Source organism: Opisthocomus hoazin, chromosome Z (genome assembly GCF_030867145.1).
Source record: "Opisthocomus hoazin isolate bOpiHoa1 chromosome Z, bOpiHoa1.hap1, whole genome shotgun sequence".
NCBI classification, from domain to species: Eukaryota; Metazoa; Chordata; class Aves; order Opisthocomiformes; family Opisthocomidae; genus Opisthocomus; species Opisthocomus hoazin.
Window position 1 is genome coordinate 49684872 of NC_134454.1, and position 26004 is coordinate 49710875.

The 26004-nt window shown below is 42.3% G+C and overlaps 2 protein-coding genes across 9 annotated transcripts; one reads left to right on the plus strand and one right to left on the minus strand.

Moving 5' to 3' along the window:
- RMI1 (RecQ mediated genome instability 1) lies at window positions 1–5203 on the minus strand. 2 transcript variants are annotated; one of them, XM_075446910.1, is made up of 2 exons: window positions 5128–5203; window positions 1–2771 (listed from the first exon to the last, which is right to left on the minus strand). In XM_075446910.1, exon 2 carries the CDS (start codon window positions 2741–2743, stop codon window positions 860–862), a length of 1884 nt encoding a protein of 627 aa, XP_075303025.1. In that variant the 5' UTR covers window positions 2744–2771; window positions 5128–5203; the 3' UTR covers window positions 1–859. The 2 variants fall into 2 exon arrangements, with proteins under 2 accessions (XP_075303025.1, XP_075303026.1); XM_075446911.1 differs by lacking the exon at window positions 5128–5203 and adding an exon at window positions 4763–4789.
- On the plus strand, window positions 4954–25994 carry HNRNPK (heterogeneous nuclear ribonucleoprotein K). Of its 7 annotated transcripts, none has more exons than XM_075446914.1 (16): window positions 4954–5084; window positions 7641–7718; window positions 7823–7901; window positions 8779–8889; window positions 10290–10346; window positions 11824–11867; window positions 12754–12826; window positions 13204–13317; window positions 14384–14512; window positions 15008–15315; window positions 15673–15727; window positions 19851–19901; window positions 22653–22674; window positions 22752–22834; window positions 23769–23938; window positions 24728–25994. In XM_075446914.1, exons 3-16 carry the CDS (start codon window positions 7854–7856, stop codon window positions 24759–24761), a joined length of 1299 nt encoding a protein of 432 aa, XP_075303029.1. In that variant the 5' UTR covers window positions 4954–5084; window positions 7641–7718; window positions 7823–7853; the 3' UTR covers window positions 24762–25994. The 7 variants fall into 7 exon arrangements, with proteins under 7 accessions (XP_075303029.1, XP_075303031.1, XP_075303033.1 ...); XM_075446918.1 differs by lacking the exon at window positions 4954–5084 and adding an exon at window positions 5286–5376 and having other exon boundaries at window positions 7823–7902; window positions 8792–8889; XM_075446919.1 differs by lacking the exon at window positions 4954–5084 and adding an exon at window positions 5286–5376 and having other exon boundaries at window positions 7823–7902; window positions 8792–8889; window positions 24789–25994.
- The last annotated feature ends 10 nt before the right edge of the window (window positions 25995–26004 follow it).

The following is a 26004-nucleotide window of genomic DNA, read 5'->3' on the forward strand; positions in this document are numbered from 1 at the left end:
AGAAAAAAAAAATCAAAATTAACATCAACATTAAATAGACACATACAACAGGTTTGTAGCACAAGTATTTGACTGCTCTGCGAAAAGGTTAGACAAGTAATCATAAGAGTTAATGAATAAGGTTGCCTGTGGGTTCAAAACTATTAGCAATGATTAACAATAACATGACAAAAAATAGATTGCTCATACATTATATTAATTATTTTTTGTTGATAAAAGATTTTAAAATATTGGGGGGGATTTTAAAAAATATAATATACAGCTTTTTATCACATTTATATATAAGGCTGTTCCCCCACGCCCTTGAACATTTAGAAGAAAATCTTTCCTTTCTCTACACTTCAGGTTCTTGCACACTGAATATGTATTCAAGTTTTCGGGTTGGCATAGTCAGAAATGACTGTATTTAAACAATAATTCTTCGTTTAAATTTACTTACTGGCTTTCTTCCAAGAAAAGGCTGATGGTCTCCTGTAGCTACCTTTTAAAAATCAGGTAAGTAACCATCCTTCAAAAAGTATGATAAAGAGATGGTTTGTTCATCGTTACCTATTTCCTGACAAATTCTACTACTCCAGACCACCAGGCAAGGACACAAAGGATTTTGCAGAATGCAGATGATACATGGCATTTTAAATCAAGGCAGAAATATTTGAAACCTTATTTCAATACTGTCACCATAAGAAACAGACTGCTAAGTTTTGCTCCAACAAGTCATCTCCTTCTCTGACTTTTCCATTATTTTTTGCTGATATGAGAAAAGATATACCGCTTGACTTTAAAATTTAACTTTCAACAGTCCTTCAGGGGAAAACTGGCTTAAATGTTTCCTAATATATAGTCTGCAAGTTTGCACATGTTATTTATTCAAACGTTTTTTCAATTGTTCTAGATGCCTTGCATCAGCATCCTGGAGAATTAATACAGTGGCTTTAGACAGATGTGGATCAAACTCTATAGTCATCAAACAACAGAGATCTATCAGTTGTTTCTGACATTTCTCTAAACCATCCTTAAGCTTCAGATGTAAAGCTGGATCCTTTTTCAGCCTATTCATCTCTGGCACTGAAAAGCCAATCAAACTTGTTAGAATATCATCAGCAAAATCTACTTCAAGATAAGCTGAACCATCAGAAATTTTTGCCTTTATACCCCAGGAACCATTGCTGCTTGTGAGCTTTCCAGTGAGAGTCACAATAAAACACTTAACTTTCAATATTGTAACAGTTTCTGGTTTTTTTGAAAGGAGAAGGGAAATATAAGTGAAAGGCGGAGAATCTAAATCTAAATGAGCCCCTAGTACTCTGCAAGGAAAGGTTAGTGAATTGTCCTGCTGCTGATCTGCTTCTGGATCCGTTTTTGAGAAAAAAAAAGGATCATCATTCAACAATGTGCTGTCAGAAGTGTGCTGGGATTTACGCCTGCTTTCAGCAAGGTCTGTATCATTCTGCCTTTCCTCAGGAGGATTTTCTGAAGAAAAATCTGCAGAACTGCAGGTCTGATGTACGCTTTTGCACTGTGAAAAGGTATTCATACTATTTGCATCTCCATCAAATACTGTTCTTCCAAAGGTCTTTTGCTTGCTGGTAGCTTTTACAGGATTATCTCTTTCATTCACATAATCTTTTTCATGAGTGCTATTTAAAGATGAATTGCAGGAGCTTCTAGATATACATGGAAGTCTCTCAGTAATAAAACCTCTGTTTCTGTTCGTGACCACTGGTGGCACTTCTTCCAGGTCTCTTTGCATCTCTTCTTCCAGAAGAAAGTCATCTTCTACAGGAAAGTCATTCAAAAAGCCATCTACACAATCTACGGGAGGTGAAACTTGTTCATCTGAATGAGGCAAGGGACTTCCAGATTCCCGTAGCAAAACATTTCCATCGTGTGCAGTCAGTGAACCTGAGGCCGTACTAAAATTGTTGCTTCTACTGCAGTATCCGCTTTCTAAAGATGTTTCGTTATTTAAAGCAAATGCATTATTTTCATCAAGACTGGCTAAAAGCTCTTCATCAGAAGGGCCTAGAGTTTGTTCTAATTCATCCACAAGCCTTGAAAAAGGTTGGTTGTGACCAGCTCGTCCAACAGAATTGGGGTTTTCAGTTTCTCCAATTACTCTAGCAAGGACTCTTTCCTGAGAATACTCCTCCAAAATAGTATCCACTTCACCCCCCAACAGTTTCACATTTTCTGGTTTAAGCAGCAGGACTCCAAGACGATACGCAATATTACCCTGCACAGTGATTTTTGTTCCAGGAGGAAGATTACTGTGGAGGACAGGTACTGGTTGATACTCCATGCCCTGAATTTGATGTATCCCATCAGTTAGTTGCAGCATCAGCATTCGAGTAGGCTTTGCTTCCCAGGGCTTCTGGAATGCCTGAGTACTGGCTGTTACTTCTTCATTTACAGTATTTTTCCCTCTTAGCTTCTGCAACTGGGAATATGCTGGCTGGCTAACATCAATCAGTGAATCAATCTGTATGGAGTAGAAGCCTGACAGCTCTCCTTTGGGAGCTTCTAAGATGCAATCAGGCAAAATGGGATATTCCAAATCTCTTAGATCGGTAAGAAGCCATTGCTCAAATACCTGCCTGTTAATCTGCGCTTGACTTAAGTTACTACCACTATTTTCTTCCTGGATCCAATTAATACATGCTTCCAGCCATGTCAAAGGAACTTTAACATGCCATGTGGATGAAAGCCAAGTTTCCACTCTTGTTGCAGTGTTAGATGTAGACATTTTCTTGTAAGTTAAGAGAGTGAGTTCCCTAGAACAAAACCCAAAAAGACATATTTACTCTTCTGACAACAGCTAAAGTTATGACAAGTCTCTCGCTCATATTATACAGAAATTTGCCCTCAGTTCAAAGTTCTGCTATGCTAAGTGTGACAACACAGATGCAATTTAAAGTAAAAACACTTCTACAGATACTGAACATAACATACACGTTTCCAATATTTAAACTTTCAGTCAGCATTAAAAGTATGTGCAAGTTTACTCATCATGGAGTATCAGGAAAGTATGGAGACTTCTACAAGCAACCCTGCTTGGTGACTTCTTTCCTGTTGATTTAATTAGAAACACGTAACTGAAATCCTTTTGTTATGGACAGAAAGTGAATGGACCAAAAAAAGCAGAAGTAGATGGTTACATATATACCCTCTATTTTTTTTTTTTGGTTTTATTTCTGTGGATGCTGCTGTTAACAACCAGTGTACTTTAGAAATTGACCTGAGAAGTTATTCTCCCATTTCATCAGCACTGTCATAAACAGAAGCAAAAGAGCCCATATACAACAGAACCAAACTGGGATCTGTCAGCACTTGTATCACAGGGGTGACTTTTACAGTGTGACAGGCTTTGTACCTGAAAACAGAAAGCTAGCTTGAAACATCCTTGTTTAGATCTAGAGATGCATTTCAGGGTTTGCCTGCAACAGCACCAACTCTTGGCAGCCATCATCTCGGGAACATTAGTGGCTAATAAGCACTAGCTTCTTTTTAGTTTCGGAAGTAGCTATGCAAGAATAGAATAGAATAGAATAGAATAGAATATTTCATTTGGAAGAGACCTACAACAGTCATGTAGTCCAACTGCCTGACCAATTCAGGGCTGAACAAAAGTTAAAGCATGTTATTAAGAGCATTGTCTGAACGCCTACTAAACGCTGACAGGCTTGCGGCATCGATCACCTCTCTGGGAAACCTGTCCCAGTGTTTGACCACCCCCTCGGTAAAGAAATGCTTCCTCCTGTCCAGTTTGAACCTCCCCTGGGCGCAGCTTTGAACCATTACCAGGCATCCTGTCACCGAATCCCAGGGAGAAGAGCTCAGCACCTCCCTCTCCACGTCCCCTCCTCAGGAAGCTGCAGAGAGCAATGAGGTCGCCCCTCGGCCTCCTTCTCTCCAAACCCAGAGTCCTCAGCCGCTCCTCACAGGACATGCCTTCCAGCCCTTCCACCAGCTTTGCTGCCTTCCTCTGGATGCATTCAAGGACTTTCATGTGCTGCTTAAATCATGGGGCCCAGAACTGCAGACAGTGCTCCAGGTGAGGCCGCAACAATGCTGAACACCGCGGGATGAGCCCCTCTGTTGGCCGTCTGGCCATGCTGTGTTTGATGCACCCCAGGGCGCAGAGGTTTGCCCTCTGCAAAGGGCTGCCAGGGCACGCTGCTGGCTCACACTGAGCCTGCTGTCAGCCAGCACCCCCAGATCCCTCGCTGCAGGGCTGCTCGCCAGCCACTCCTCTCACAGTTTATACTGGTGCCCAGCACTACTCCATCCCAGGTGCACAACCTGGCATTTGTTCTCGTGAAATTTCATCCCACTGATGACTGCCCAGTGCTCCAACCTATCTAGATCCCCCTGCAAGGCCTCTTGTCCCTCAGCAGAGCCCGCAGCTCCTTCCAGTTCGCTATCCCCAACAGACCTGCTAACGGCGCATTCAACTCCTGCAGCCCGGTCACTGACAAACACACTGAATACACCACGTCTCGCCCTTCAGAACGGACGGCCAAGGAGCTCGACCGCCCTACACAGCGCAGTGAAAACAAAAAAACAGAAGCTCCCTTAAGAATCGTTACGGAAACACCAGGCTCGGGGTTCTCTGCCGCTGTACCCCGCAACGAAGGTTTTCAACCCCGCACCGCCCCCGGGACCCCCGGAGCGGCACCGCGCGGCCACCCCGCCGCTGCCAGGCGCTTGCCCGGCACACGCGGGGGTGGCACCCCGCAGCCCCCTCCCCCCCTCCCGCACTTACCGGGGCGAGCGGGCCGTGCTGCCAACGGGGCGGGGGGGGGGGGGGCGAGCGCGGCCGCTCTCCGCGCGCAGCCCCCCCAAAAACCCCGCGCGCCCCAGCAGCCAATAAGAGACGCGCGTCGCGCGCGCTTTTAAGCCTCGCGAGAATCCCGCCCCCCGTTCTTCCCTTCCCCTCTCCCCCCCTCCCCCTGCCGCCTGGCAGCGACCACAAGGCGGGGTTTTCGCAGACGCCATCTTCTCATCCCGCGACCGTGGCCGCTTCTCGCTGGCCCCTGCCACACCCCGCGGCCTGCACCGCTTCCGCCGCGGCTCCCGTCGGGCAGGTAACGAGACCAACCGGCCGCGGCGCGGGGCGGGCGGCCTTACCCTTCTCCCGGCGGCTGAGCCTGTCGCGCCCCGGCCTTCACGGAGGGCGGGGCGGCGCGGAGCACCGTGTTTCCCCCGCAACCCTCACGCCCTGACGGGCAGCGACGTTGCCCAATGGGGCGGCAGCGGCGGCGCGCGGGGGGGAGGCGGCGGGGCCAATCGCCTACCGGCGCTGGTGGATGTGCGCGTTGGCGGTGGGGGCCGCTCCCCTTTCTCTCCCGTACGCGGCGGGGCCGGCGGCGGGCGCAGGTACGCGCAGCCCGCGGCGAGGTGTGGCCGGGGTGGGCGAGGAGGGGGCGCTGCAAGGGGCGGGGGTGTCACGGGCCGGGCCGGGCCTTGCTGGGGCCGCCGTGGAGTGACACAGCGGTGCGGGGGGCCCCGCGCCTCCCCCGCCGCCGGGCCTCCACCCCCGGCAGCCGCCGCCGCGCCCTGCGTCCGCCGGGGGCTCCCGCAGGGGCGGCGGCGGAGCTGCGTGAGCGCTGCGTGGGGGAGGCCGGGGCGTCTCCGCCTCAGCTGGTGCCGGGGTAGCTGCTCAGGCGGCCGGGCGCAGCATGCAGGCCCCAGGGGCCCCGCCCGCCCCGAGGGGAAGGCGAGAAGGGCAGCCCGGGGCCCTGCGGCCCAGTCAGCGCGGCTCCCGGAGGGGCGGCGCGGGGGAGGCCGGCAGCGCTAGCGGGTGCGTTCTGAGGGCGGGGGAGCGGCGGCGCCCGCCCGCCCTTGGTAACTCCGCGCCCGGGGCGAGCTGTCGGGCGTTATGGCGGGCGGAGGGGAGGGCGCTCTCGGCCGCGGCCTGTGGGAGGCCGGCGGGGGAGCGCCCCGCGTCACGGTCCGCCGTTTTCGGGGGAGCCGCCTCGGCCGCCTCCCCCTCCTGCCGCCGCGCCGCCCGCGCCGGGGTTGGGCCCGCCGGGCGCCTCCTTTGTGTCTCCGCGGGCGGAGAGGGGGCGAATCCCCGAGCGGCCGCGTGGTGGTGGCGGCCGCTCCGTCCCGGGCTCCGCCTAGCAGCGGGCGGGCGCCATTGCAGCGGCCGCCATTTCCGCTGGTCCGGGGCGGCGAGGGTTGCGTAACGGGGGCCGCCGGGCGCGGCGGGCAGGGGAGCGGCGCCGGGAAGCGCCGGCGTTTGGCGGCCCTCACGGTCCGCGGCGGCTGGTGCCGCCTTCCGCGCCCGCCTCATCCTCTCGGCGCTTGTGGAAACATGGCGTTAGCCGATTTGGTGCCGCGAACTCGGTGTAACCAGCAGAGCGAGGCAGCCGAGAGCACCGTACGTACTCGCGGCGAGAGGATGGGGGGGGATTCGGCTAGGCAGGTAAACACACGCCGCGAGGGGAGGCTGAGCTCTGGACAGCGTGTTACACTTAGCTCCCCGCCGCCCAAAAATGTTTGGAATTGCTGGAAGTATAATAACCGGGGTCCGACGGGGCTATTTAAACCGTGTAAAAATGTGCCCGGCCTCTCCCTGCTCTCCTCCGCATAACAGAGCTCTGGCAGCGTCTGGCTGAGGTTTCGCTGTCATTAAATCTGCGTGTCCGTTAGCTGACTCTTAAGTGCCTGGAAAGACGAGCGTGTGCTGGGAAGGCAGTGCCTGCTGTTAGCCTGTCCAAGCAGGGCAACAACTAGAGATCAGCATCTATCTGAGAGTATGTTTAAAAAGTTAGATGCACCTCGTCTCTTTTTTTTTTTTTTTCCTCCCCCTCTTGGATACCAGAATGAGTGGCTGCCGTTTGTTGAAGTTAATAAGACACAAGGGGGAAATACGATTATTTGACTGTTACCGATAGGAACACATTTTTGAAGAGAAGAAGTTGCAGAATTAATTCTTTGGTCCAGACTTCTCTCTAATGTGACTTACTGGTATTCCAAGATAAACTTAACAGAAGCAAATCACAAATAAGACACTTATTTCAGAAAATCGTAGTGAAGTTCAGCTGCTGTTGAGGTTCTTGGTTGTGTTTATGCACAGAGGATTGTAGCTACAGAGCGTGGTGTTTTTCCAGCATGGTTAGAAGCTGTAATTTGTCTTTTGTTCATGTGTTATACTTGGGTGGAAGGCATACTAGAATGCTAGTACATTGGTAGAGATTTTATAAAACTAATGTGGTCAATAGCCATAGTAGGACTTTTTTTTTTTTTAGTTTGTCATTTAGAACTAAACAGCAGGAGCGGATTATTATGTAGTGTCCTTTAAAAAGTAAATCCAAGGCATGGTATTATGTAACAGGTTGAAAATAGGAGCTGCATACATATTCACTTTAAATATCCAAAAATCATTTTTAGTAAATGTGGTGACTTAAGAATAGCATGTGCCCAAAAGATACAATTCAGACAGTCACCGTTTATCTGTAAATTTACAGACTTGTTTTATGTCTTCTGTTTGTGGTGTGTTTGTCCTCGGTATGCTTTCTCTTTTACAAAGAAAGACTTTCCAGCAAAAACTCAGGTCAAGCCTCTGGTTTTTGGCTGTAGTGAGAATGAGAGCTCTGAGTGAGCAGAGTCACAACTGATATATGCTGTTTTCCTAGGCTGTTGAAGCAATAGGCTGTTGGATTTTGATCCCGCCCAGAATACTTGAGTTTTCTCTGCAACGATATATAATAGTGGTAAGTTCTAGAAGGAGGCATTTACTTTTGCTCTTTCCCTTTAGCACAATGTACATTTTTCCTTTTCACAAAATAGATGTACCAGCTTTCTTATTCTTCAACAGGTTTTGCCTGCCCACCTAAGAAAAAAAGGCAATGGAGACTGAACAGCAGGAAGAGACCTTTACCAACACAGAGACGAATGGTAAGTTTTTTAAAGGACTATTTCTTTTTAGAATGAACCTTTTTAAATGTCAATGTTTCGAAATACTTTGTGATGCTTAAACTGTATAAAATGTTTGTATCAGCAGTAGTTTTGCATTCTGCATTAAATCTTTCAGTTTTTAATTAGACCCTATCATTACTGATACTATGAAGCCTAACTTCTTAATTTTTCTGTTGGCATGTTTTAGACATGGAGTAAGTAGTTGAAAGTTACAGCTAAGGATTTGAAGACATTTTAGAGTTAATTATTCAGCGCTTGTGAGGAGAGTGTGAATGTGTAAGAATACTATCAGACATATCCATTAATTGCGTTTTGTTTATTGCAGTTTTTATATACAGGAGTGTAAATATATGAAATACCTCTAAGGAGCTTCATGAAAAATTTCTTAGGCATAATTAGTGAGGAAGTTAGGGCATGAGTGTCGTCAGTTCGTGCCATTTTTTTCCAAACAGTATTTGAAGTGCTACTTTACTATTTTTCTGCCAGTATTTCAGTGATGGACAAACTACATTTGAGCTTTTTGGCTGAAAGGTTTTTCCCAGTTATAAATTAAATACTAAGTGGGTGATGCTGCACTGCTTTAAACAGGTGTCATGAATTTCTCACAGACTGTGTGCAATGTTCTCATTTAAACCATAGTTCATAGATTTTAAATGAATTTTCGGTAGTTAATAGATATGTAAGCTGCTGAAGTAAAGCCCTGTTTCTGTGCTGTGGATGCTTAGAGTAGGTGTCAGTGGTTAGTGTTGGGCTAATAGGAAAGAATGCGTTTAGAATACAGGGCATAAATTTGGCATGTGTTCCATTTTATTGTACCTTAGAAAGTTAAATAAATGTTTGTGTTTCCCCCCTATGGACCTCTCTACAGGCAAACGTCCTGCAGAAGATATGGAGGAAGAGCAGGCCTTCAAAAGATCTCGGAACACAGACGAGATGGTTGAATTACGCATCCTGCTTCAGAGCAAAGTATGCTTTTTTGTTTTCACTGATTTTGCTTATAGCATTGCTCAAGACAGTGCTGACAAAGTCCATGTTGGGTTATGTGTTTGGAAAGAATATTTTATATAAGATAACTTACTATAAATTATTTTGAAGTGTGTGTGGATGGTAGTTAAAGTACATTGCAATGTAGTTATCTTCAGTGGTGCTTTTAAAGAGTAAGTCCCTAAGGAGCAATAGAGTTAGTTTTAAAAGAGGTGTTTGCTGAAGAAATGGAGCAGTAGAAATGATAAGGTGTTTTTACGTTTGGGTGGAAGGTTGTTATTTTTCAGGGGAATGACTGTGTAGTAATTTTTGGAAAGGAAGCATTTTAGAGAATGATCAGCTAGTGATTGTCAATTAAATGAGAGTTAAGAAGAATTTCCTTAGGATTTTAGTAACTCTTGCAAACAGATACACTAAACTTCTTCAAATGTATCAACAGGAAGAAATGTGGGAGTAATGCTTCAAGGATTGCAATGGTTTCATTAACAAGTGTGAATAGTTACAGTAAAGTTGCTATGTATGAGTTTCCTCTGCTGTTTCCGGTTGTTACAGGAGATTTGTACTGCAGAAGTATCTCAGTCTTTTGTGTTGGCATGGGGGAATGTCACCTTAACTCTTGAGTGGCATTTCTGACCAATAGTCAAGTTACATGGGGTACCATGAAACGTTCGCATGCGCTGCTAGCATAATCTATGATCTGTGTAATAAAAGCAATACTTTTGCATGTACTTCGTGAAAGAACCTGGTAAAAATACAGTTTTGCAGTTACGTTTCTTGACTGTCTGCCAATTTGTTTCTGTTGATTTTCAAACCTTGAAGTTGGTGGGTGTTAATATTGGATCTAACCTTTTTCAGAGTACACTGCTCTGAGAAGTCAGTTAAGTTGTGGAGGTGTAAACCAGAATTAGCACTTGGAAGTTATCAAGTTATCAAGAAGTGTTTGGAGTGCGAAAATGGAATCTGCAAACATATGCCTTAAAAAAAAAAAAAAATTTTAGAAGCTCATCAAATAAATGAGGGATGTCATTGACCTACATTACCTTCATACAGTACATTTTTTTTGAGAGCTGTAGTTTAGGAGGTTGCTTTAAGACCAGCAGAATTGCGTGGAATCTTCCATTTGAAATTGAAATTAGTTGTAAAACTGCATGTGTCTTCTCTAAGTTATGTGATAAGAGTTGTTGGTAACTTTTTCCATGGACAAACTGTGTAAGTTTGCTTCAGTTTGATTTGAACCATTCAAAAGCAGTGTCTGGCTGTCCCCATGCCCCCCCCAGGCCAGCAGGGTAATGCAAAAATAGATTTACCATTCTTAGTCTTGAGTTCAGAAATGTAGTCTGTGCTGTGTTGGCGTAACATAACTTCTGAAAACTATCTTCCAGAATGCTGGAGCAGTGATTGGAAAAGGTGGCAAAAATATTAAGGCACTTCGTACAGACGTGAGTATATATGAGTTTGAACTAATTTAACACCAGTTCTTTCAGAGCACTACGTCGAAAGCTTGATTGCGTGCATTTCTAGAAATGGGAGCAATTCAACTCTAGGCATCAGTAGTCCAGTTAAAAGCCATTTGTAATGACTGTTAGAGTAGATAACTTAGTTCTTCAGTTTCTGTTGCAATTAAAACCCAGCTTGACCCATATAGGAGGAGAGGTTTACATTAAATCTCTTCGCTTTTGAATAGGATTCCACTAAATTACACACTTCAAGTGAGTTAACATCCCAATTCGAACTACTGACAAAGCTTAAAACCCTTAATTGTACCATGTCCCATGTGTGTGGATCGATATAGTACTACTGAAACCATTGCAGATGGCTGGCTTAACCCAGTGATTCAGGAATTCTTTAACTTCCTTTTCAAAAAACAAACAAACAAAATGGTCCATCTGTTCTTTAACAGCTTGCACAGGAAGCACAAAACAATTAAGGTTGCTTGATTTGAATACGGGTATAGAACAGTAAAGAAACATTCTATTCTGTTCCTTGGAAGCATTTTTAAATGGTCATGGCTTACTTGCCTATTCACGTTTAACAGTGGGTTGACTCTTGTGATTAGACACATGCTCGGCATGTTGTGTATTTATAAAACTTGGCAACGCTTCTTAAATTCCACTTGTTTACACTCCTGTACTTAACATCAACTACAATTTCAACAGTTTTTCCAGTCAGGACTCTGTTCAACACAGGATTTGGCAATACATCGTTACAGATCAGTTCCAACAAAGTTCATGAACTACCACAACTAGAATTGAGGTTTAAGTTGCAGTGGTCAGAAATCATACATATGCTCTCTAACTTTGGCAGCTAGTTGGTTTTTTCCTAGAATTTTTTTCTTGTGGGTTTTGTTTTTGTTTTTGTTTTTCAACGTCACCTAAGTCCAGATAATTCAGATTGGTCTGGAAAACTAACTTTCCCGATTTGCCCAAGATTCTAGTAATACCAGTTTTGACAGGTTTTGTGTCTACCCTCATGAGCCAGCCTGCTACTGAAACATCATATGTTAAAAGTAAAAAGTAGTTTAGTCAGATCAAGTGACTCATTTTTAAGGTCCGTACTGTTAAGCCACAAGTCGGTGTAGCAGTCCGTTACTGTGTTAGTCTTCAGAACAACTTAAGCTTGTTTCATTAATTGAGAGTAATGAGTATAGTTTGTATTAAATTAAAATGTATTGCTTTTCCCCCTTTTCCCTCTCCTTGTTTTTTTGGCCATATATCTCCGTTGCCCATGTACTGGATCGACTTGCCCCTGCGTTGCCCACCATGACGTTGGCCCATCCGCCCCTGAACGCCCATGTGAAAACCCTGGTTGGCTATGCCCAAAAATGTGCTCGTTACCAAACGGGTACCATACTTGACAACTTCCGATTGAATGCCCATGCCCAATGCCAACATCCACGAACGCCAATGACCAATGCAGTACAATGCCAGTGTTTCAGTCCCAGACAGCAGTGGCCCCGAGCGGTATGTCCCAACAGTTTATGCCTCACTGCCTGATTAGAAAGAGAGAAATGTATTTTATTACCTGCCTTTGATATAATTAAATAGTATCCCCTTATAGACGGTGTATTGTTTTTTTTCAAGTTTTCTGTCTTATTTTCCCCATTAAGTCTTTTTGTCACTGAACTTTTACGTGAGTTGCCCACCCAAACGATCCACTAATTTTATTTCAATGGAAGGAGCACAGCTTCAAGTGTTGCATTTTTGCTGCATTGTAAATCAAATTGTTTCAAAACAGTCTCTCGCTCTGTCTTTGTGGCCCACCTTGCTCCCCTCAACATTGCCTGTTCATAATTATTTCTGATGAAATTCTAACTCTGGTTCACTTTCCTTCACTTCTCATTTGTTTTGTCTTTTTTTTGTCTTGCATTTGTATTTGTTTTCTTGGAGAGCCCATTAGTAATCTGATTTCTAACTGGTCTCATAACCTTGCTCAAGATACAGTGTTCACCACTTGCATATCCCCACTTTTTCTAAGAGAAGGTGTGCCAGTTTTACCAATGTAATAGCGAGGGTATCCTAAATTAGTGGTGGCGGGGAACATGACTATTCACTTCTGCTTTCAGTTCTGCGTCAGTTTCTTGCCCACTTAATCTGAGCCCTTCCAAAAGCCCATTCTGTCTGTCTGTCTTTCTCTCTCTGCAAGAGCTACCTAATCTTAAATTTATCATGCATATATATTGGGCATAAACAAAGATGCATGTGTTGTAAATTGAGCAAACAGGTTTACTTTAAATGGGGAATATTGTAAGCTCTTCTGTGTGGTAAATCTTATTAGAATTTTGTGGATGAAAAAAATTTACTTCTTCTTTTCCACCTCCGTATTGTCTGGCATTGTGGCTTCCAACAGCATCTTGAGTATAAGTGCAGATATAGAGACAATTGGAGAAATCTTGAAGAAGATTATCCCTACTTTAGAAGAGGTATGTCTTTTAACGTGGTTTTTTTATTTTTAGAGGTAAAAGATTAGCTTTTGAAACAAGATGGTTTTCAACTTTTTGAAATACAGTAAATTAGAAAATAATACCCAAAAGCGTTTTAAAAAAGCGTTACGGCTCTCAAACTACATGTTAACTGTTTTTTGGTAGAGGACAGTCACTATTTATTAAATTAGCTTTCGAACAGCCTCCTCCCTTTCAAAATACTTGTCTCCTGACTTGTTTTGGCCCCCTTTTGAAGTATTTGTATTGTACGCTGTATCTTGCATTGACTTTGTAAGTAAGAGTGTTGCACTGTAAGTATTCTGAATTTTTACGTGACTAATATTTTATTCTTTTCCTTGTATGCATCTTTCTTACAGTATCAACACTACAAAGGCAGCGACTTTGATTGCGAATTGAGACTTCTCATTCATCAGAGTTTGGCAGGAGGAATTATTGGTGTCAAGGGTGCTAAAATTAAAGAACTCAGAGAGGTACTTGTTTCTGTTTTTTCTGAGATTTGGTTTGTGTTCAATGAACAACTTAGTGGTTTGTGTTCTTAAGAGGCAGGTGAGGGTATCCTCTCTGCGGTAGTCCTGCAGAACGTACTGCATACACAGTTTTGATGTTCTGGGGTGCATCTGTGGGTTGCAACTTTCTTGCAAACCCTCAGAAGCACCCAGTCGCTGTTGGTGATAGAGCCTAGGACTTCCTATCATGTGGTGATAGAGCATAGGACTTCTTATCAAGCTTCTAAGCAATATTTGTGGCAAAGTAATGTTTTTAAAGAAAGGATTTTTTTTTTTTTGTCCTGTGGCATTCATCACTTCTGAAATGAACTGCTGCATAGACGAGATTTATTCATGTGGTTGGACTTGCAAAATGGTTTAGGGTGAATGCATCTCCACAAATTCTTACAAAGATAATTCAATAGGTGTCTGAATATTACTGTAAAAGGGCTTTATTTTTTTTTTTTTTTTTTTTAATTTCTACCTCCTAGAAGAGCACTGTTTTCTTTCAGTGAAGGAGTGAGATGTAAAAAAGCCAATAGTCTCTATGAACTTAAAACTCCTCTGTTTTCTGTCCTTTCTTGGCATTGTATCAGAGGCAATTTAAGGTCAGTTCAGGTATAAGCAGATACATGTTTGCATGGGTTGAGTAAGGCAAGGTAACTACGACATAAACCTGGCAAGATTGCTGTCTTGCGTCCAAAGCATGTTTTCTTGAAGTGTGAAGGTTAAGAGAACCTGTAACCTCACAACAGATATATGGTCCTTTTGCTAGTATTTAATTAAATGATGGTGAGCCATAGTTGAAAGAGGAGAAAATTGGGTGGTTTTCTTCTTCATGCAAAACTGTGTCAGCACAGGTCTTTAAAAAACAAAAACAAAAAAAATGACAATTTTGTTGTGAGAAGTCAGAAGCAACCATGCACTTAAAATGGCTGGGAATTTAATTGTGTATTGGGTTGTTTCTTTAAAAATGTTTTAATGGTTTTATACAGCCATTTAAAATACTTCTATTAGACAATCTTGGTTTTGGTTTTTTTTTTCCCAACAGAACACTCAGACCACCATTAAGCTCTTCCAAGAGTGTTGTCCTCATTCTACAGACAGAGTGGTGCTTATTGGTGGAAAACCGGATAGAGTTGTTGAATGTATCAAGATTATCTTGGATCTTATCTCTGAGGTAATGTTTATTAGACTTAATTTTATTCTTTTATTGGTGTTCAGGAATCTTAGGGATTGTTTAAGTGAAAAATGGTATCTTTCTGTTTTTTAATTCAGTACCTCCTGCTATCCCAGTAACAGTGATAGACTGTTACCACCTTTTTGAAACTCTTTCAGTTGTCTAGAATTGGGGTGCACCTTATGAGGGAGAGAAGCAATTTTTGGTACTAGTGGGCCGTAATTCACGCTTTGAATATCTTCAAGATGCAAAAATTGAAGAGGAAGGGAGGCAAAAACTTGCCACTGATAAGTGGCAGCAGTTTCTCTGTCGTAGTTACGTTCACAGGAAACACATCACCATCTCCTCCTCTTACAAGCATTGTGAAATCAAGAACAAGTTCCAAATGCATAAATTTGTACTTATACATTTAATGTATTAATTTAATTAAATATGCTAATTGCAATAGTCCTAATAGGGTTGGGGGGCATTGTTTTTTTTGTTTGTTTGTTTTAGTCTCCAATTAAAGGACGAGCCCAGCCTTATGATCCCAATTTCTATGATGAAACCTATGACTACGGTGGCTTCACAATGATGTTTGATGATAGAAGGGGACGTCCAGTAGGCTTTCCGATGCGTGGAAGAGGAGGTTTTGATCGAATGCCACCTGGTCGTGGCGGACGACCTATGCCTCCGTCGAGAAGAGATTATGATGATATGAGCCCTCGCAGAGGACCCCCACCGCCTCCACCAGGTCGTGGTGGTAGAGGCGGCAGCAGAGCTCGTAATCTTCCTCTTCCTCCTCCACCACCTCCTCGTGGCGGGTGAGTTGTTGCATAAATGCATTATACAGTACTCACGTTGTGTATATATATGCAGTGTCCTGTATCATGTTTGTATTTCCAGTGTTTCTCCCATGCTTCCATGTTGGGAGTGACTATGCAAGACTGAGTGTGTATTAGACCAGAGTAGTTTGAAAAGTACTGGAATTTAATTATTTCCTGCACTGTAGTAATCTACTAGAACTATAGCCAGTAGTTCTGAAACTTTTATGTAATTCAGTACTCATCTAGAGTAGTTTGAAATTGAGTTGTGTGTGAACCATGAATGTGAAAATTCAAATTAGAATAGGTAAACTAGTTTGTAGCGCAATTCATGTGCTGCTGCTTTTTTCGTTTTAGAGATCTTATGTCCTATGACCGAAGGGGCAGACCGGGAGACCGTTACGATGGCATGGTACGAGTTTAAAATTTACCTTGTTCTGTTTCATAAGCACAGTTAGCATGCTGACTGTTTGAAGATACTGTTGCTGAACACATGCACTTAACTGTGGGACATGCATGATTCTGATGATACAGCCAAAATAATTTGTCCATACAAATGGTCCCTCTTCTGGAGGAATGTTTGGGGTGTAAGTGGTGTTTGAGACGTCATCTGTTTTATTTCTTTCCTCATTGCCATCAAAAATTACACAGAAAGCTTGACTGGGCTCTACCCTACAGCTATTCTTGCGCTGATTTTTTTTAGATTTTTTTAATCCGGATGACAGAAATGGGAATTGGTGGGCTTTGCAGCTAAAGAATACACATCAGAATAACATTCTCTGAAATTCTTTGATTCATGTAAGCATTCTTAACGTTAATTTTGGAAAACACAAGTATAGATAGAATAATACAGATTATAGAATAGTATCTAGGAGGAGCTCTAGTTGATCTGGGAGGTGATTGCTCTTTTGAATCAATTCTTGTCTATTTTCTGGTTTCTCTGAAAAAAATCCACTATAAGCCACTGCTAAGTTGAATCCTAAATTAAATTAGGTCCATTCAGCTGTATTAATGCTAATACTTGCTGAGGGGAAAAAAAACTCTCATTGTATATGGAAGCTTGAAAAAAGGCTTAAGGATATTCTCTGGTGTTAATATTCTGAAATGCGACTTCCCAGCAGTCGTCTGCTGTTGTACTAGATGCCACTTTCCTGGGTGAGAAATCATACGTGCCTGGGAGGTAAATCTGTAGTAACGATCTTCTTTTCTCCTCTGGCTTTGTTTGTCACCTTCTTTAAGATGACAGATGAGACAAGATCTGATTTTTTTTTTTTTTTACTTTTAAATGAATGGAAGAGAAAGGATTGGAGAACAGCAATGAAATAAACTACCTACATGGGCTTTATGCGTTTACTCCTTCTTGGGAGAAACAGTTACTGGAACTACATATTGCAAGAATGTCACATGCTTACTAGCAGTATGTTAAGAAACTGGAAGATTTGGGAAGTACACCTCCAAAATTCCTTATTGGTATTTACATGTTTTCAAAGCTCAGGTTTTATGTTCATCCATTTGCAGCTAATGAAGTCAGTGCTAGAGCATATTAGTTGAGCAGACTGCCCTTCTCTGGGTATCTGATTGAGCACAGTCTTCTTAGCTTGACTCTTGGGCAGTATTGTGTTCTATTTTTATTCCGTTCCAGCTGGAACAGAAAACCTATTTTGACTTATTTTTAGCCTGATTTTCATCAGGTTTACCCTTTGCTTCCTTGACATGATTTGCTGCAAGTAAGTGGGGTCATCTGAGTTTGTTTTTTCCATTCCAAAGAGCAATTTTACTTCCTCATCACAGTGAAGCTGCTCATGGCTTTGGCTCCTTCATGGCCAAGTATCATGGCCTGCTTAAAGTGAGACTGCTTCCCAACAAAGACTGTATTTAATGTCTAGTTTTAGTTAACCGCGATCCTGGTATCCTAAATTGTGTAAGCAGATAAGAAGTCTTCGCGTGGATTGTGAGGCTGGAGCTGGAAATGTCATTCAAGAAACGTGAGGTCTTTCTATGCGACCCTTCATTTCACATAGAAACCGTTCTGTAGCAAAACATTTGAACTAAACAAACATCATTGTGGTTTGTGAACAAAGTGATGCATGGGAAAGGCTATGCTCAGAACAGGCATGCTCTTTTATGTAGATGCTATTTTACATAGATGCAATAAAAGGTAAGAATAGATGATTTTCTCAGATGAACATCTCAAAAATCGCGGGAGTGTTGAATGTACGGAAATAATCTTTGCCGCATGCCAATTCTCTTTTCCACTAAAGGCAGAAAGTTCGAATAGTTCAGAACCTTAAAATGGATGCTGAACTGTGAATTTTCTGGAATTCCAGCGATATGACAGTATTGTAAATGCTGAGATGAGAAAAACCCATTTTTATCTTAAAAGGTAAATTAATTACCCTTGCCCATGATGAGTCACCCACTTAAGAAGATACTTGTCTCTCAGCTTGGTTTACAGTTGTAGTTTAATTGCACACTGCTGTTGAAAGAGTTCATTTTGTTTATAATCTCTCTTCTGAAGCTTTTTCCTGAAGGATAGACTTGTATTTTTTCTATGTTAACAGAGCTATATACTTCAGTGTGTAACTACTCCAAATCAAATGCCTGTGGACCATAAGGACTATTCTGACAGCTGAAAAAACATGAATGTGTTTCCAGTATTTCTTTTTTAACACCCTCATCCTCAGGGGTCTTTCAGATACATAAATGCACACAGAGACTAGTGACAGGGGTGGAAAATAAAGTGTACGGGCATATAAAGTCATTTTATCCCTTCACCTCTTTTTTAATTAAGTGATCAGGGACTAAAATTTTCAAAGTAGAAATTTCAAAGTCTGAGTTAATAGAGACATCATGATGTCTCCTGTTAGGTGAACTGTCTCTTCACAGACTTCTGCAGGTGTCTTCAGGCTTCTCATGTGCTTTCGCTTCTTCAAATGCTTCCTAGTTCTTAATCTTTTTTTTTAACTTACATATGTATGTGTACATACATGTATGTCTTGATGTGTTGTCCTAGTTTTGACTGGGATAGAGTTAATTGTTAGTGCTGTGGTTTGGAATGAAAACGATACTGATAACGTCAGTTCTAGTTGTTGACATTCACCGATTTTTCGGTGGCTTATGCTGGCATGGGCTGCCAGGTGTGCAGGAAGCAGGGATGTGACACAACTAGGACAGCTGACCCAAACTGGCCAAAGGGCTATTCCATACCATGTGACATCATGGTCAGTATATGAGCTGGGAGTGTTGGCCGGAGGGCAGCAGTCGCTGCTTGGGGACAGGCTGGGTGTTGTTCCTCAGGTGGCAAGCAGTTGCATTTGTGCATAAGTTGTTTTGTATATATTGTTACTGCTATTATTGTCTCTTCCTTTGCTTTCCTGTTAAACTGTCATTTCAACCCATGAGTTTTCCCCATTTTCCTCCCCATCCCATGGAGGAAAAGGGGGGGGGGGGAGCGAGTGGCTGTCTGATGCTTAGTTGCCAGCTGGGGTTAAACCACGACATGTATAAATACTTGAGTAAAGGCGTATACACTTAAAAAATACAAAGTCTTATTTGTGTTGAAGCAATATGACATCAACAAGTATGTAAAAAATCAGTAAAGGAAAAATGTATGGCATCTATTTATCCATGGAGATGCTGGAGGAAAGTAACAAAATTTCACTAATCTACTAGGTCACTGTAAAAAACAGAGGCAATTACGATAAAATAATTTGACAGCAGTTAGGACTGCATACATTTTCTTTCACTAGATGTAAAATTAAGCTCTTTGCCTTACGCAGCCAGTGTGTCATCTGATTTTGATTCTAGTGTCAGTGGTCACTAGCACAAATAAGTCTGTACAGTAGAATATTCTGTTACGTATGTTAAGATACCCTGTTTGAGAAGCCAGTTTTAGAGTGCCCAAATGAATATAAATGGCTGAAATTGTAGAATTCTGAAAGAAGGAAATGCTATATATAACGTTTTAAAAGCATAATTACATTTCTAATATAGTGAGGCAGCAGTAGCTTGTTAGTGTAGCTATTGGCTGTGTGAGGTATATGGAAATAAATTGGTAGATCAGGAGAAGCAGTGTCCTTTGTGTTTGACCTGCTGTTGGCATGGTGGTAATCACTGACAGGTACAAACTTACTAAGTTTCAGACTTACAAAACCTTCCTTTTCTAACGCATGGCAGAAATAAAAGATTTATCTATATATAATAGTACTTGAAGGTGTTCTGAAAGAAAAAAAGGTTGTTAAGGCATTGCTATGCCATCTGTCTGACCCTCCTTGTTAGAGCAAAAATCTGTTCACACCACAGAAAGGGGAAGAAGTGAGCATGAACACTTAAGAGTTCCCTCAAAGTGAAATTAAAAGGGAATGAGTTTTAAAAGTGGTCTAAGTCACATACTTTTAAGCCTTTGTTGTACTATAAATATTTCTCTGTACCTGTATCTATTGTATGTGCTTGCCAAGTTTACCTATAAGTCTGCATGACATGGACTTAATTTAGATTTCTTTCCTCTTGTCCTCCTGTTATGTTGTGTCTGGAAGATGATGCAGTGTCATGTGGATGCCTGTGATGACATGCAGCCACCAGAGTTGGTGAGTGTGCTCAGCCTTATTTTGGAAACTGCTTTATTGAACAGCTTAAGTGGTAATGGGAATTTCTTCAACTTGGGCATAGTCAGTGGCAACTTGAAACTGTTGAAAATCATAAAGCTGTCCTTCTGACTCAGAATTTATTGGCAGTTTGTCGTAACAGTGTGTCCTTTGCAGGCAGGTAATGTTAATGGAAATGTGGAAGTATGCAGCAGCACAGCCGAAAGAGAGGAGCTTTTCTGTACCTCTTTTTACGTCTTTTACACCCCATTTTCAAGTTATAAATAGTAACTTTCTCCATAACTGATGCAGTGTAGATGCCTGCATTTAGGATACATATTTTGTATTAACTTCATAGTGTTGTGTTTTCTCGTATTTCAAACAGCAAATACTAGAAGCAGCTTCTTGCTTATACTTGTGGATAAACTATTATAGTTTACTTGTCAGTGTATTTGAAAGTATACCATTTGATGTGATAAGTTTTGGGAAGGGAAGTTACGGGGTTCGTCAGGTGTTCATGCCATCTAGAAGATGGCAGAGTGCTGCCAAATATTAGACATCAGTTCTTAACGTACATAAACTCAGCAAACATAATTGCCTAACACATCTGCTGTCAAGTTCATTTGCTGTCCTGTAGTCTGGGGAGCCAGAAATTATCAAGAAAAGGATTGTTCTTTAAAACAGATTAGCCCAAAAGGGGATCCTGTGGCAGATACCAACAGGAATATGTCTGTGTATATGCAGTATGCTGCTCTGATCAGCCTCTGCGCTGGGTCTTAAGCAGAGTCTTTCATTCTCTTGTGTTTTGGACTCCACTACAAGCTCTGTTATGTTTTATTACAATCTGTATTGCTAAGTAACATGATTACACAATGTAGGTTGCTTAGAGACAGAGGATAAGCTCAGCTCTAAGGTCTAAGTAACTTCGATTTTTCATCTTCTAAAAAGGTAGCAGATGAAAGAAGCTGTGGCGCTACAACTTCTGTGAACAAGTAGTTGTGGTTGGTTGAATTTGGCTGGCTGCCAGGTGCCCACCCAGCCTCTCTCACTTCACCTCAGCAGGTTCAGTGGAGAAAATAAGCTGGAAATGCTTGTGGCTCAAGATAATGGCAGGGAGATCACCTCCTGGTTACCGTCATGGGTGAAACAGTCGACTTGGGGAACATTAACTTACTGCCACTTGAAAATAGAGTAGCATAGTGAGAAACAAAGAGGAAAACTAAAAACACCTTTCCCTCACCCTTCACATCTTCCCAGGCTCAGCTTCACTCCTCCTTTCCATACTTTTCTGCTGCTTCTGCCATGAATGGTGCTGGGGGTTTGAGGGTGGGGAATGACGGGTTGCAGTTAATTCCTCACACTTTGTCTCTGTTCCTTCCTGCTCGCACTGTTCCCATGCTGTAGTGTGGGGTCCCTCCCATGGGATACAGTCATGCACAAACTGCTGAAGTGTGGGTGCTTCCAATGTACTGCAGTTCTTCAAGAACTGCTCCAGCTTGGGTCCTCTTCATGGGGTACAGCACTTCACAAACAGGCTGCTCCAGTGTGGTCCTCCCCAGGCCACAGTTCCTGCCAGGGCGGCAGCTTCCTTCAGGGCACGTCCACATGCTCCCAGCAAAGGGTCCTTCATGGGCTGCAGCATGGCGATCTGCTCCAGCGTAGTTCTCTCCGTGGGCTGCAGGAGAATCTCTGTTCCAGCACCTGGAGCACCTCTTCCCCCTACTTCTTAACTGTGGTGTCTGCAGGGTTGTTTCTGCCACTTTTTTTCCCCTCACTCATCTCTCACAACCACTGCATGCTGGGGTTTTTTTACGCTTTCTTATATGTTACCACAGAGGTGCCACCAGCTTTGCTGATGGTTTGAGCTTTAGGCAGCGGTGGGTTTGTCTGGCACAGGGGCAGCCCCTGGCCTCTTCTCACAGAGGCCACCACAGCAGTCTCCCAGAAGTTGAATTCTGGAGAACCGTGCGTATTTACTCTCTGCTTCTATAGGAAAGTATGAAAATAGGGTCTTGGGCACTTAGAGGGCATTAGATGAAATGAAGCACCTGTTGTCAAATACTGGTCTAAAATCCTAAAAATAAAAAGAGGCCAGGAGTGCCCGTTGCAGTGATTTGGATTTGGTATGTGGTGGTTTTAGCAGAACAGAAGTAACTCGTGTCATGATTATCTTTTCTAAGGTACAAAGGATTGTAGCATAGTCTGAATCAAGAGTCAAGTTACAGAACTGCTATTAAGAGCTCTGTGGGTTTTTTTTCCTGAAGATGTAGATCAAGTAGGAGTGTTGACAGTCACTGGGTAAACCTTTTGTCCCAAAACTGGAGAGTGGAGTCTCTCCCAAGTGATATTGATAGCCTTAGTAAGACTGTACTCTGATCTCTTCATCTGAACGTTAGTTTAGTCCAAGGGTCGGGAGTAGATCAGCGTGCAGAGCTGTCTACCAGCGGCTGAGTTAGTGAGACTGCTTGGTAAACTGGTGTAGCTGAATCCTTTGTGTCATTCTATGCCTTACTCCTAGAGGTTTTGAAAGTGGTAGAAGTTGTTTGTGAGATTCCCCCAGCAGCCACTTTTGTTTCTGGTCTGTCCTGTTTGCCTCAGTATGCCTTCGATGGCATAACACGGTTGTGTTTATAGTAGGGTTGGGGGTTGAGATTTTTGCATGAAATAAGCTTAAATTTAACAGTATGATACTTAAGATGAAAATATGTTAATGAAGCCTGGTTACTTACTATTTACGGTTTCTTTCTCCTACAGTTTGAAGGTGGCTCTGGATATGGTAAGTGCTTACACAGAACCTTTACATGTACTTCATTACATAGTTGTTAAAGGGCTTGATGCATGCGTTTAAATCAGACTATTCTTACGCAGGGGGGCGTGGTTCATACGGAGATCTTGGTGGACCCATCATCACAACACAAGTAACGATTCCCAAAGATGTAAGTAAAGTTGGCTTACTTTCAACTTGTGTTTTGTCTATTAAAAAAAAAGGCCCAGCCTTTTGTCAGACTGTGTAAGTACTTCTAATGACAAGTACTTCTAACGTAAAACAAGTATTTCTAAATCACGAAAAGCCTATTCTTCAGCTGTTTGTGTCTGAACTTTAGAGACACGCTAAGCAATTTTACTAATTGTTAATATTCAGTGTCCTGGTTTCAGCTGGGATAGAGTTAATTTTCCTCCCAGTAGCTGCTATGTTTTGGATTTAGTAGAAGAAGAATGTTGATAACACTGATGTTTTTGGTTGTTGCTGAGTCCTGCGGGTGTGCAGGAGCTGGGAGGGAGCAGAGCCAGGCAGCTAGCCCAGGCTGGCCGATGGAAATACTCCATATCATAGGCAGCATGCGCACTTTATGAATGGGGGTTGGCTGGGGAGGCAGCAATCCTGGCTTTTTCCTCTTCTCCATGATTTCTCTTTTTCTGGGGTTTTGAACTTTGCCCTGAATTTGGTCTTTTTTGGGGAGTTGCATGAAATTTGTGAAATCTGTGAGCTCGGTGTTCCGCAATGGCTGCTGTCTTTATCTCAGCCCACAAGGTTTAATTTTTCCCGTTGTGCTCCCCATTCCACTGCAGGGGGGAAGAACAAGTGAGCGGCTGTGTGGTCCTTGTTGCCCACTGCTGGGTTAAGCCGCAACATCAGAGATGGTCTATGTAACTTTTCTGCAAATGAGCAACTGGTTCTCCCAGTTGTATCCCACCTGTGTTTGGACCGCTAGTATTGCAGGGGACGTTTTGAGGTTGCAAAGAAGTACACTTTCACTGCAACTCTTGAAACTGAACTTCGGGAAGCGACTCAAACACTGCTGTGATTTTTGTAACTGTTTTTAGGGAGGAATTTGAATCAGGAAATGAATGCTTTGTTTTCTCCCTTAGTTGGCAGGATCTATTATTGGAAAGGGAGGCCAGAGAATCAAACAGATACGTCATGAGTCAGGAGCTTCGATCAAAATTGATGAACCGTTAGAAGGCTCAGAAGATCGGATAATAACTATTACTGGAACACAGGACCAGATACAAAATGCACAGTATTTACTGCAGAACAGGCAAGTTAGAGTTTAATGTTGTCTCTGCTGTCAATTTTACACTGACTTGTACATTCTAAAGCTCTTCTCTGTGATACCGTATTTAGAAGGCAGGTTTTAAGTAACTTACTTGAACCTAACTTATCCAGTGGTAGTTCTGCCTTGATTCTCTTCTGTTCTCCATTCTAATTAAAATGAAGACACCCTCAAAACTAATCTTGCTGGAAGACGCCTTAACCAAGCAGTCCTCTCATTTCTCTGGTGAAAACTGCTGCAAAAAACTACTTGTAATAAATTACATAGAGCCTGTAGAAAATATAGAAGATTTCAGTGGATGTTGGTCTAGTTCTGTGTGGAAGACTAGTGATTTTGTTGTTTTTAGATAACTAAATTGACAACAAATCACAGTCTGCCATATGGCACAGACCATGCCTCTACAGGATAAGTTCAAATCGATTTGTTGTCATTATGCAGCATTTCACACCTTGCTGACACTACTTTGTCTTTTCTGCCAAATATGAACAGCTTCAGATTTAATTTGCTTAGCTTTGCTGCTTTAACCTGTTGGCTGTCATAGCAGATTTTAATGTATTAACTTTAAAGTTTGCCTTTAGATTACTCATACTTAAATGTGCCTAAAATATATTAATATACCTATAATTATTAGCCATTAATATTTTTAAATTATTTACTATTAAATGTACTAGGAATTTGTAGTTTAATCTTCTGTAAGAGAATGTCATTGTGAATGTTGATGCAAGATGTATGGTCCATCATTCTAATACATGCTTTTTTCTTTTTCTTTTATAGTGTGAAGCAGTATGCAGATGTTGAAGGATTCTAATGCAAGATTATTTTTTCTTTTTTATAGTGTGAAGCAGTATTCTGGAAAGTTTTTCTAAGACTAGTGAAGAACTGAAGGAGTCCTGCACCCTTTTTTTTTTTATCTGCTTCTGTTTAAAAAGCCAACATTCCTCTGCTTCATAGGTGTTCTGCATTTGAGGTGTAGTGGAATCTTTGCTGTCCACCAGATGTAATGTTTTAGTTCCTTACAAAAACGTGGGGGGAGGGAAAGGGCGCACAAGACTAACATTGAAATTTTGAAGCAGCAGCAGAGAGAGTGAACTTTATTTTTGTTCATTGTTGGTGGTAAATTGTAATGTTTATTCTGTAATTGTTGTGAACACCCTGCTTTATGTACACTGTATTTTTTTTGACGGGGGAAATTACTGGTAGTCCACGTGCCCCTGGCATCCTCTGAGAGCAGTGTGCGGAATGTAATGCTTTTTTGTAAGACACATTTTACGATTTTTAAATAAATTTAGTGAACCTATTCTTGGTGGTCATATTTCTTCAGATACACGTGAAGTAATACCTGGAAAGGATACACTTCCCCCACCCCACCCCAAGAAAATGCATAAATGGAATTTGCTTTTAAGCTTGCTCTTCTGCTTCTTTGACACAGATGAAGTTACGTGGGGTTCTTTTTTTGACAAATTAAAGAAACCGTGTGAAAACAATGACTCTGCTTTGGTGTTTGGGAAAAAGAAAAATGCAGAAACATCCATGAAAATGTTGTGTAAAACTTGACATTTCCGCAAGTGTTTGGCCCTCTTTGCAGTGCATATATATATTGGTGACAGTATATAAATAAAAATATTTAACAACTCTGTAATGTCACTGAGTAAACAGTGGTAAAGTACACCTGGTTATAGACAGCTTGCTTAATGCAGATAACACTGTTAGAAATGACAGTCGCTGTGCCGTTAATGAATGAATTATAGTTGTTTTCTGAGCTTTCATTTGTATGAGGTAGAAACTCTTATAAATCGGCAAATCGATGGTATCTTAACTCTGTAACTCTTGGTTTGTTTTGGGTTTTTTTTCCATTGTATGCAAAACTTTAAACTCGTTTGGTTTCCCTGTTGTATGTCGGATTCAGTAGGAATTATTTGTGAGAAATTAAAAAAAATGTAAAGCCTCTGGAGATCTCCTGTAATACCTTGGCATTTGTATTTATAGTTTACAGGTTTTAATTTCACTTCCTGAATAAAGAGATTTAAAAACGCGAAAGTGACGGGTTTTGT

Bases quoted from the DNA above. Each gene is read 5' to 3' on its own strand.
- RMI1 (XM_075446910.1), bottom strand. From the start codon at position 2,743: ATGTCTACATCTAACACTGCAACAAGAGTGGAAACTTGGCTTTCATCC.
- HNRNPK (XM_075446914.1), top strand. From the start codon at position 7,854: ATGGAGACTGAACAGCAGGAAGAGACCTTTACCAACACAGAGACGAAT. The intron at 14,513-15,007 runs GTAATGTTTATT...TGTTTGTTTTAG, and splicing joins TCTTGGATCTTATCTCTGAG to TCTCCAATTAAAGGACGAGC. The intron at 22,835-23,768 runs GTAAGTAAAGTT...TTTCTCCCTTAG, and splicing joins AAGTAACGATTCCCAAAGAT to TTGGCAGGATCTATTATTGG.